The 12192-nt window shown below is 44.4% G+C and overlaps 1 protein-coding gene across 10 annotated transcripts in view; it reads right to left on the bottom strand.

The window, feature by feature from the left end:
• The window catches only part of UNC13B (unc-13 homolog B), a 233197-nt gene that overhangs the window by 31428 nt on the left and 189577 nt on the right, over nucleotides 1-12192 (bottom strand). For 6 of the 10 annotated variants that reach the window (XM_046023716.1, XM_046023717.1, XM_046023718.1 and 3 more), the window contains 7 exons: nucleotides 11101-11147; nucleotides 8175-8253; nucleotides 6193-6198; nucleotides 5168-5242; nucleotides 4441-4660; nucleotides 1578-1805; nucleotides 836-977 (listed from right to left, as the gene is read on the bottom strand). In XM_046023716.1, coding sequence (XP_045879672.1) covers nucleotides 836-977; nucleotides 1578-1805; nucleotides 4441-4660; nucleotides 5168-5242; nucleotides 6193-6198; nucleotides 8175-8253; nucleotides 11101-11147 — 797 coding nt within the window. The remainder of the gene's footprint in view (nucleotides 1-835; nucleotides 978-1577; nucleotides 1806-4440; nucleotides 4661-5167; nucleotides 5243-6192; nucleotides 6199-8174; nucleotides 8254-11100; nucleotides 11148-12192) is intronic. The other 4 variants (XM_046023719.1, XM_046023720.1, XM_046023722.1 and 1 more) reach the window with 1 other exon arrangement.

Consider the following 12192-nt stretch of genomic DNA (forward strand, 5'->3'; position numbering starts at 1 on the left):
GAATTAATTTAGAATAAACAGAGTTCAAGCAGGAACCACTCAGATTCTCAAAGAAATAGGTGCTCCCCCCAGTAATTACTGCCTCTGGACTGGAGGCCAATTGCACTAGGCCCCAATCCCTCACATGAGCTCTCTCAGGAGCCAATAGAAGAAGGTCTCTATATAACCAGTCTGCTTAGCTAATTCAGACTCTAAGTCCTGGTCCTAGGCCTTAGGGGTGTGATAAAGCATCCAGATTCTCCACCATGTCCTAGATTAGAGCTTGCAATTTTTCAACAACCATCCCTTACTATCTTAAGAAATAGTCTATAAGAAAGTGACAATGGGAAAAGGAGTAGGGCTAGGAGCTGAGGCAGGAAAAAAGCAGGGCCTTTTAAGGGAAATGGAAACTTTTCCCGACTCCAGATTTCCATCTTCAAGCCAGAATTACCCAGTTGTAGGGCACAGACATTCCTTCCCAACTCTCCAGAAGAGTCTAATCCTTCCTTGGCAGGATGGCAAGGCTGAGAGGTACGCAATAGAGTGGTCAGTCCCTGGTTTTTTCACTGAGCAGTAGGAAAATCTTTCTAACTCTAGAAAAAGCAGTATGGAGTGCCCAGGGTCCCCTTTAATAGCCCTAGTTAAGACAGGGCCTGGATAAGGTAACCCTGATACAACAGTCCATGAAAGAAACCCAGGAAATAAATGGCTGTTGCCCAATTGAAGCCTGTGAGAAATGAGTTTTCTCCAGTGCCTCTGCCCCATCCTCTTAGGGTCCAACCCAAGAATAATAGTATTTAATGCTACTTCTAAAGCACATACAGTCCCAGGTAAGACAAAGCCCCCGGTGACTTACAAATGGAACTTCTCTTCCCAAACAGGATTCAGGTTCCCAAAAATAGTCTTGGTACGCTTCTTTGTTTTGCCCACTTGCACAGTCACGTAAGGGTCACTGGATCCTGTCTTGTCCTTGGCTTGTAGGCCCTGGGCACACACCACTGCAACCCAATTACAGAGGAGGAGGCTTTAGAGTATGCTCCAGAAATCCAAAGTCTTCCATAGCACCACTCATATGTTCTCCATCTTCGAGCAGTCTCTATCTTCTCCTTGCAAGGGAATGCTAATCTCAATCCTCCCCAGCTATGGTTAGTCCTGGGCCACCAGTCCTCTTCTCTAAGGTTGGCCCAAGAATCCCACCTGCTCACCAGAGCTCTAACTCACCACTTACCCCTATATTGATATATACATGGTTCAGCCACACTCATCTACCTAGTAAAACACTAGTTTAACTATTCCCTGGTCTCCTACTATCCTGTTTCCCCCATCCCTAGCTCTTATAATATGAGACTGTTAACCAAGTATATAACATCATATTGTTATCAAATCCTTCATTATCATTCCTATCACTTGTAGGTGCTGGACTTGCTCTCCCAATACCTAATAGCACCACGGTCTAGAAGAGGAAGGCCCTCCCTTCTCCCTCAATTCTATCCTCTTTCTCTCTAGCCCACTGCTCCCTCAAATTCAGGATGCTTCTTCTCCAGGTTCCACCCCCACAGCCTAGGCCTTCCTGCCCTCTCAAACTTTTGCCTACTCACCAGTGATGGTAATTTTGGCCGACCATTTGGAGGTGCCATCCAGTACACTCTGCTTCACTGTTTTCATCTGTTGCACATGGGCAACTTTGCTCACAGTAAAGACATCTCGGATAACCTCAAAGATCTCTGGCTTATTCCGCTCTCGGATCTTCATGCGGTCCTTCATGGCCATGATTATATTCTGGGTCCGGTCCTCAGCTCCATGTTTAGAACTCTTTTCTGCAGCCCCTGAAGAATGGCCAAAGACAGAAAGTAAGGTAACCATAGGCCACCCACTAGACCAAGGGTAAAGCTAAGGAATGGAGCCTGGGAGAGATCACTGAGAAGTGGAAGAAGCTTAAGACTGGGATGGCTCTGGGAAAAGCTAATCAATATGGGACCTGCTGAAGTTTAATGCTTGGCTAGTGGAATTTAAGCACCAAAAACTTGGTAATTATTATGGGGGTTTATTATACTATTCCACTTAGATATATTTTGAATTTTTCATCAGAAAAAAGAAAGAGGGGCGCCTGAGTGTCTCAGTGGGTTAAGCCTCTGCCTTCAGCTCAGATCATGATCTCAGGGTCCTGGGATCAAGTCCCACATCGGGCTCTCTGCTTCACGGGCAGCCTGCTTCCTCCTCTCTCTTTCTCTGCTTGATTCTCTGCCTACTTGTGATCTCTCTCTGTCAAATAAATAAATAAAATCTTAAAAAAAAAAATCTAAAATATAAAAAAATTAAAAAAAAAAAAAAGAAACAAAAAAGTGTAGCTTAGCCTGAAGTTGGCCTTGTCTTTCTTCTATCCCACATGGTGGTTGAGAGGTACCTTTCAAGTTTAAGGCCAAAATACCACCAATGGGTATCTCAGTTATCAGGGAGGGTGGGTGAGTGCACATGACAACTCCACCAATCTCATTCAACTTCCAAGCCATGATAGAGATCTCAGAGTTCTTCACTGCACACACTGGATTCTGCCTCAGGACTCTAACGCCTTTAAACTCAGAAAATACTGTAGTATGGTAAGAAGAGTATGGCCTTTGGAATTAGACAAAGTTGGGTTCAAACCCTCACTCCACCACTCCCAGCTGGGTAAGCCAGTTTCTTCTAAGAAAATGGCATTTAACTCTCGGGATTGTAAGAAGCTTTATGTTGGCATATATAAAGCCTCCGGTCCAGAGCCTGACACCTAGCAGGAACTCAAATAAATGGTCACTATTATTGTTATTGGCATTTCTACTACCCCGGCAGAGATGGCAAGGGCCATCTTCACCAGCTCTGACCCCAGACAGCTCATCTCAGAGGCTAGCAGGTTTTCCCTACTACCCTAAGGATTGTGGCGGAATAGACTCCTCTGACGTATTTCACCAAATGGGCTTGTCACAAAGGCCCTCTTTTACTGGCCCTGCAGACTGGCTCTTACCTCGCTCTATTTTCCAAAAGCCTAGGCCTTTTCTATAAAACCTGGAGCAAAAATTAAAGCCAACATCTGCATCCTAACCCTGGAAAGATGGCAAGTGGATCTTCTGTCACAGGAGGCCCACAGTAGGGCATTTCATTCCACTCTAAGCTTCACAGAAGCCTTAGGCAAAAGATATTTTCTGATAAATGAAAAATGACCTGGGCTGCATCCTAGTCTTTCCATTTAGCTAGCACATCCCATACACTACCACCTCCTTGAATTGGGACCTCTAGAAGGCCCTTGAGAAAAAGGTAGATACCCTTGCTACAGAGCAGCATTTCAGAAGATTTCCATCAAGCTGCCTATGCAGTCTGTCTGGCTGCTAGTTCTCGGCAATTAAAGCAAGAGTCTTCTGGCACCTGTGCTTGTAACCCCCTTATGAAGAGTTTGGGCAAAGTCATCACCAGCATTCATATTCAGTCTTTTCAGGGCCCCATCTCTTCCACTGACTTTGCTATAGCCATGCTGCAGGCACCAATCTAGGGCTCTTCACAGAAAGACATTTTAAAGGAATGATTCTTTGAGGCCTCTCTCTGGGCACCATTTATGTCAATTATCTTTCCTTGGGATAATGAAGTGCTTATGAGTCTAAAGGTAATCTTCCCTTCTTCTCCCACCAATCCTTGAGGCTTTCATTGCTATGGCTTGGCTCTGAGTAACACATGGAAGACCTGGAGGGGCAAGAAAATACTCTCTCATATCCCTAAACCCTGCTCCTCCTGAAGTCTAGTCACAGTGGTACAAGCCCTGCAGGAGCAGAGCAAGGAACAAGAACTTGGAGGGCTACCAACTCCTTTGACAGAAACTTGTTGCTTTTCCTGCTCCTATTCGCCCCACTCCATGATGGTACCACAAATCATGTATTTATTCAGGGTCTTGGGAGTTTGGCACATTCTCCTCTGGGACCTCTGCCTGATCCATTTGACACTTCTCTTCCTGGCACTGTCTCTAAAAGCTACATCTATAATCAAGGAAAAAATGCTGCCTTCCCTGGGTCCTAGGGTCTATACTTGAGGTTCTTCTCTGAGGCATGGAACCTCATAGAACTCTCTCTCTCTCATTAGTTTTGGTCCCCACTGAAACATGCTCTAGTCAGTTGAGCAATATGACCACTGCAGCATGTATACTACTCAAGCAGATTCTGGGATTATCTGAATCCCAGAAGAGATCCAGTTCTGCCAGAGGGCCACAGAAAGCTCAAAATTTTTTTTCCTAAAGGTGCTTAAGAGAGTACTATAAGACCTGTTATTTGGAAAGGCAATGTCCCTTGACTCAGGACCCTACTTTCTCTGAAAAAGAAAGAGCTTCACAGTCAGGTAAACTACAGGAATCACAGTCTACCCATCCTAGCTTATTGTTGAAAGAATGTTTTGGAGAGGCCCCTGCTGTCCCTGCTCCACACCCCTCACCACAGGAGCACTCACGCTGCAGGCAGTCGGCGTTGAGCAGGTCCTGGCACTTCTCATGGCACTTGACTCCACACTCGCTGCAGCGCATGCCCTGCCGGGCGATGCCCCAAAGCAGACCTTCACATTCATAGCAGTAGGTCGGGGTAGTGGCCGTCCAGACCTCAAAGTTGTGGGGTGTAGTGCACGAGATGGGGTAGATTAAGGCCTGCAGGGTTTTCTTATACACATGGGATTTCTGAAAGACACACACCCCAGCACCCCCCAACAACTTTAGGTCTCTGCTGAGAGATATCAGAACTGAGATCCTTGCAGGGTAATACAGACCCTGGTTTCTCCTCTGGCAATAAAGGAGATACTCTAGCCTGGCAATAAAAGAGATATGATAGCCAAGACTGGAAGAAAGAAGCCCCACTACATCATGTGCTCCTGGTCATCCAAGAGAGATCTGACTTCAATGCTACATCTGAACCTTTTCCTAGCATTCAAGCTTCCTAGGGAAACAGAGGGTGCTAGCCCCACCATAAAATCCTGAATTCATTGGTCACGTACTCAACATGAGACTTGGTCTTACCTCTGTTCTGGTCCCTTGCCTCTTCCAGTGTGGAAAACTCAGACCAAAGCTTTTTATCTGTTTCATTAATGATGTTGTACCCAACACTCTTGAATGCTCAGTTAGTATGGCTATAAAGATGATAATCAGTTTTTAGGTCTGTGGACTCATGGAAGCCCATGGGTCACTTACCAGCTCTTCATCCTTGAGAGAGGTGCGTGTAGCCATTGCAGAAGTAATCCCTGCCTTCCGGGACTGGACCAATGACTGTGAGAGAAGACCTGCTGTCAGCCTTGGCTACTGCCAAGGGCTGGCAAAGTCCTAGGAAGGGAGTTTCAGTGACCAAAGTGACTTAACTACTTGACTTAATACCTTCTCTCTAACTGTACTGCCATGGGGCACCTGGGTGGCTCAGTGGGTTAAAGCCTCTGCCTTCAGCTCAGGTCATGATCTCAGGGTCCTGGGATCGAGCCCCACATCAGGCTCTCTGCTCCGTGGGGAGCCTGCTTCCTCCTCTCTCTCTGCCTGCCTCTCTGCCTAGTTGTGATTTCTCTCTGTCAAATAACTGTACTGCCATTCACAAGAACTACCCATGGATTCTAGGTAACACGAGTCCCAAGTTAAGATCCAAAGCAAAAGGCCCTCGGGACTGTTCTAACAGTATTAGAATGGCACTTCTCCAAAGAGTTTCTCTTTCCTTCCCTATTGGTAGCTTTCCTACCCTCATTTATAGGAAGGCAAAGGAAAATGACAAATTTAGAATTACTGTAGGAATTATCATTAAGAACAGAATACACTATGTCAGAGTCATATTTAAGAACCATCACTGTGAATGAAGCCATGGTATCCTTTATCCCTGGGTACCACCTCACACCCACACAATCCCAGGCAGGTGGCTATAGAGGCCAGCAGCCCAAATGAGCAGGACACTTGGAAAGTGAAAGGGCAATGTAACGTCAGTCAATCAAGGCAGGGATTAAGCCTGAGAGCTGGACTGCTCTGCTAGCCAAGCTGTCATGTAGAGGAACCTAATGTATCTACCAAGCCTAGGCTTTAGGAACAGCCCCTGAAGAGGCACATGGTTTCCCTAAGACAGTGGCCATTGGGCAGACAGGAGGTACAGTATCAGCCTAAGCAGGGGAAAGAGTTGGGAGGGGCCCAGGTGGTTTGAGATATGGATTCTTACGGAGGATGGAAGGGGCTCTGGAGTCACTCACCATAGCCTGTGCAGAGGACAGCAGAAAAAGGAACAACATGATGTTAAAGCCATCCCCAAGAGCACGAAAACACTTGCAGAAGCAACTGAGAGGTTTTTCCACGTAGTCTAATCAATGTGGGGAACAACATCCTAACCCCTTCCTCCTCTATCCATTAAAAATTATCTTCAATGCACCCAGGTGTCTAGGGCCTAGAGCTTCTGCTCTAAGAAAGAGTCATGTCAGAAAGTGAAATATAGGCAGGGTTAAAAGATGAGGATGGGAGCAGGAAATGACTAAGACACGGCTATCCAATTAATTAAGCAAAGAGGAGCTGATGTGCAAGAGAGATGGGGGTAGGCAGAGGTGGAGAAAAAGTAGGAAGACAAGAAAAAGGAGATGGAAGATAATGAGAGAAAGTAGTAAAGAAGAGATGACCTTAGAACCTATCCTCATCCAACCAGCTTGATGGTAAGTGGAGACATCCATTAGAAAGTGTTGGGGCCAATTCCACATTAAAACCTGTTAAACCCGTAGGGCCTGCCTGGGTCTACTTAGCCATAGTGACTCCATGTTGCCTAGGTAGACATTTTGTTGTTTAATAAATGCCTCAGCAGTTACTGATATCAGTTCCAGGTAACTGTTGCTAAAACACATACCTCAAACAAGGACATTTTGTTGTTTAATAAACACCTCAGCAGTTACTAGTATCGGTTCCAGGTAACCGTTACTAAAACACAGAGGCAGGAGACATCCAATCAGCCAAACCCACATATGTAGAGGTCTGCTGTTGTGCCCTATAAAATTAGCCTAAGACCAAAGGGGGATCGCTCTCTTCGGAGGCGGCCCTGGCTGGTCAGTCTGACTTCTAATGCTTGGCATAGAATAAAGCTTTACATAACTTTCACTTTGTCTCAGCCTCGTTCCCCTGGCCGGTCAGTCTAACTTCCAATGCTTGGCATAGAATAAGGCTTTGGATAACTTTCACTTTGTCTCAGTCTCGTTCCTTTGATAACGGACCCAACAAAAGGAGGAAAAATAGAAAGGAGAGATACACATGCAGTAGGAAAGAAAAAACAAAAATCAAAAAAACAAGAGAAAACAGCAGAGGATAATTCCATTCAGCCAACTAGGGATAGAGAAACTGGCGGGTGGAGTAGGGGGAAGAGCAGAGAATGAAGGAGAAATGGGAAAAGGAGTGGATAGAAAACCAAAATAGACTGAATGGAGGAGGGGGAAGAAAACAGGAACAGAAGATAGTAATAAGAAAAAGGATTCAAGTCTTACTGAACTTCTAGCTTTAGAGCTCTAGGATTCTGGGAATGCCTGGGCCCCACTCTACCCACAATACTCACTAGACTATGGAAAATTCTGAGTTGATCCTGCCTCAGGAGGCATGACCCAAGGTGGGATCTTCCAGTTATTCTGGAGGTCCCGAGATCAGCATTAACTCCCAAGCTTGTTTCAATTCAACTCCACAATTTTTTTTTTTTTTTATCATTACCTCTCAGTGCCAGACACTGAGTTAAACACTAGGGACACAGAGATACTCCAGAAAAATCTGTCTTAGGAGGATACTGTCCACTTGATCTCCAAGGAGTAGCATCGTCATGCTCATTATACATTAAACTAAATGATTTAGCTCAGTGCTAGGCAGTTCTATTCACTTCTATTCTATTTTATGGAGGCAGCTTCTATTCCATATCATCAAAGAAGGCTGTAGAAAAACCTAGAGGAACAAGATACCTAGAAGACAACTTTGGAGCCCAAGCTGTAGTTCCAGGTCAGAGTTTTAGCTAATGAAGAACCTGGGACTCTAATGAGAGAGTAAGGTAGAATAGGTCCAACTAAAGTCTCATCACTATATCTCAGTAAAGCTTTAGATGATACATCCTCAGTCCAATATCTGACACTAAATGGACCATAACCAGTCCTAATAATATGCCAAGGCCCATCGCGGGATACCCCAAGCCTACAGCCTAAGTCTGCAAAGAGTCACTCACCAAATCACTGACAAGTGGCAGTGGCTTCTTTCTGCGTAGATCTGGCATGCTGTCAATGCCATAGAGCCCTCCAGCTGGCCTGAGGAGAGAAGAAAATATGTCAGGACCTCCAGTCCTGCCTTGTTACTGGCAGATTCAGTGTCCTATTCTCCTTGCTCACTCTTTCTCCAGAGGAAAATTTCCACCATGTGTCCCTAAGAGGGGTAAGGAAGACACAAAGCGAGAGAAATAAAGCCATAGAATGATGAACAGTGGAATCTGCTCCCAGGGTGCCCTTCTGAGTCTCCTTCTATAGTTCTGGTCAAAAATCGAGAGCTCTTTTATACCATTACAGCACTTCAAGGAACCTCTGTTTATTTGAAGGCCCTTGGTACTCCATAATGCAAGGAGGGAACTGGTAGTTAAGAGGGTCGCTCCCCATACTCAGGCCAGAGACACTGCTCCCCTGAGATCAGGGTTTCCTGGTCTATACTAGAACAGAGCCCATAGGAATGGCTCTACAGAAGAGCTACTGCTTAAGTAAGCAAGACTGCTAATGATATGTAACCTTCCCCATCCTGAGTAAAAGAGTCACCAGTTCTGTCCATCCAAGCCTCCTGAAGAAAAAGGGTCTCCACAGAAAGAGGAGCTTGCATAACCAAGTGGAAGCAGGGAAGGTGGGATAGAAGACTTCCAAAAGGCCACTTAGAGGGGAAAAGAGACCATTCAGGAAGGAAACAACAGAATGACTCTGAAAGTCTGGCCTAGCCCTATGGATACTTAACAGGGAACAGGAAAAAAAAAATTACCAGCTGGAGCAACTGGAGATTTCTAAAACTTCTATACCTTTTCTATTGTTATTAATTTTGTTGTACTTTGGGGCACCTGGGTGGCTCAGGAGGTTAAAGCCTCTGCCTTCGACTCAGGTCATGATCCCAGGGTCCTGGGATCGAGCCCCGCATGGGCTCTCTGCTCAGCAGGGAGCCTCCTTCCTTCCTCTCTCTCTCTCTGCCTGCCTCTCTGCCTACTTGTGATCTCTCTCTGTCAAATAAATAGATAAAATCTTAAAAAAAAAAATTTTGTTGTACTTTGCCACTTCTTCCAAAACTATATACAATAAAAATAAGGAGAATGTCCTAGAACACCACTCTCACAATGAGATAACCTGGATTTTATCCCCAATTCTAATTCACTACATGTCCTCTGCCAAAATTACTTCCTCTCTTTGGGTCTCGATGCCAATTCTTTCTTTTTTTAATTAACATATAATGTATTATTTGCCCCAGGGGTACAGGTCTGTGAATCATCAGGCTTACACATCACAGCACTCACCATAGCACATACTCTCCCCAGTGTCCATAACCCAGCCACCTTGGCCCTACCCACTCACTCCCCAGCAACCCTCAATTTGTTTCATGAGATTAAGAGTCTCTTATGGTTTGTCTCCCTCCTGATCCCACCTTGTTTCCTTGATGTCAATTCTATAAAAGGAATGAACTACAAAATTTCTCTGACATTTTAGAAGCTGTCATTCTGAGCCTCAATGAAAAGTACTTAACCTTAATGAAAACAAGGAGACAGGGAAGGTGGTAAGGTAGTTGGGTGGTGTATCATAACCGGTCTGAAAAAGGATGTTGAGAAGAATAAGTAGGTACTGCCAGCTAGCTATATAGGCAAAGAATGAAGCCATGAATTAGGTCAAGGCCAAGAGCTGCAACAGGCAACCTGATAAGTTGATTCCTAATAAACTAGCTTCCCAAACACAGGAAATGAACTTTGCTTTCAATTAGACTACCAGACCTAAGGAAGTTCTAAACCTGTGATAGCTTCCAAGGACTAAGTTGAAGGAAAGGAAAGACAACAACTGGGAGGCATTTAGAAAATTACTGTATGGCCCCATTTAAAAATAGCTTTAAAAATTAAAAATAAAAATAGCTTAGATACGTTTGTCATGTACATATTTTCCAACCATTAGGAGAAAAAAGCTAACGTCCTGAAGAAAGGCTGTAGAAAAAGCACCTGGTACCACAAGTTTGTGGGTAATTCTAAAAACTACAGTATGTATGACTTAAGGTTTTTACAACATAAATGGGCTTCAGACAACAGAAAAAAGGATAGTTCATTCAAATAACCAACTCTTGATTTAAAAACGACAAATCACAAGGAAAAGGAGTATGTAAACACACAGGAGAAAACTTTATGATCTGCTCTTATTTCTTCCCTGGTCATCAGGAAGAGGAGGCATCCACTGGGAACTCTCATGTCAGAGGCCTTCACGGGACAAGGAGAAAAGGAAGATCCTGAGAAATAATGGGCAGGGAGAGGTGGTGGGGGGGCGGGGGTAAACTCTTTCCTCTCTTAAGAACAGTCAGTTATAGGCAGCAGTTGAGCAGCTTAAAATGACTCTCTGCTGCAGTCACATGGGCCTGAGACTCCCAAACAAGAAGCACAGACAGAACACACTGAGCTCATAAGGGATGCTACTTATGTCTTGACTAGAGTGGAATGGAATAAGTAGGTGACTCACAGCAGCTGAAGTCAGGACAGAACCCAGAGAGTAATCTAATCAACTATGCTTATAAACAATGCAATAAAAAAGAACTGTGTCAAAGGTAGATATTTTACTAGTTTCCTCTTTCTTCTACCTAAAGGGTATATAATTACTAAGATGCAAAGAATCGGAAATTCTAAAGGCAAGGATAGGGAAGCCCCAAAGCTCCCTTCCCTGCTCCAGGGGAACCACTCTATAAAGCTCTCTCTTCTGTCTCTGAGGGATCAGTCTGCAGAGTCCTCTCCTCTCCCCAGAAAACCAAACAATCTGTATAGCAGAGCCTCTTCTTCCCCAGGATCCAACTGAGGAAGCTTTTTCTACTGCTTCCCCGGGGAAAAGCTGGAAGTCGAGTGAAAGACTATAAAATCCAAGGAAACCTTGTAGGGAATTACTTACCCTTCTGGGAGCCACTGAGGCAAAGAGGAGTGACCATCATCCGGAATCTTTAAAAAGAGATAGGAAAAAAGTTAGATCCTAGAAAAGATGGTAGACAGTCATCTTTCTTTGGTCAGGCAGTGAGCAGTAAAGTAGGAAACTCAGAGAAGTGTAGGTTACATACAATTTGTGGTGACATAGCCAGACTGATGTCTAAGCCAGTGCCCTGATCAGCCAGAACAAAAAGCAGGTTGTTGAAATGAGCACTATGTTGTCTCCCTTCTCCCCAGTGAATAAGAAGGATATAAAGTCAAGCCCACTGAGACCTCAAGGATAAGGTTCACTGGGAGTGTGAGAGGTGCCAAACACAATCCACTGGTATATATAACAGTAAGCCAAGGCTTAAAAAAAAAAAAAAAAAAGTCCATTTGGGGCTTCGAGGCCTCACCTCACTCACTTAAGCAAAAGGACAACTTCATATAGAATCTTCTTCTAGTTATATTCCTAAGTTCCCTTTGCTGTCACAGAGTGGTGACTTGGTCTTTCTGGATTCCCATTTCATCTTGTGATTTGACTTGGCTTAGGTTCCTTGAAGTCCTAACTCATAGACATTCTACATTTGATAAGCTCTCTCTCTATATATATATAACAAGAGAACCCAGGGTAGATTTGATACTTAGATTCTATCTTCTGGTGGACATTATGAGCTCTATAATGAGAAATTGAAAACTGAGGTACCAAACAATTCAAAGAAGAAACAGTTTGAAAACAGTTTTTAAAGGGTTCTCCATAAGCAAACGAACAAACAAACCCACAGAAAAAAAATCCTTTAAGCAAAGTTTCAAAGCTTTGGAACCTTCAGAGCTCTCCAGAGAGCCAATGGTAAAGGCTGTTTAGGCTCAAAAAACCTAGTGCTAGCAGGTCTGGGGCTTCCCGCCCCTTCCTTGTTTCCTTCCACCCCCCAAAACTTTCCTGACTCCTGATACCTGGGCTCCAGCTAACTATCCTGAAACAAAAGGGCTCCAAAGCAGGGAAGGCAGAAGTAAGGTGTTTAACTTTGTACAGGGGGTAAAGTTTTGGGAGAGCCATAGATGGGAGAAGTTATAGATAAAA

This window comes from Meles meles, chromosome 11 (genome assembly GCF_922984935.1).
Source record: "Meles meles chromosome 11, mMelMel3.1 paternal haplotype, whole genome shotgun sequence".
Taxonomy (NCBI): Eukaryota; Metazoa; Chordata; class Mammalia; order Carnivora; family Mustelidae; genus Meles; species Meles meles.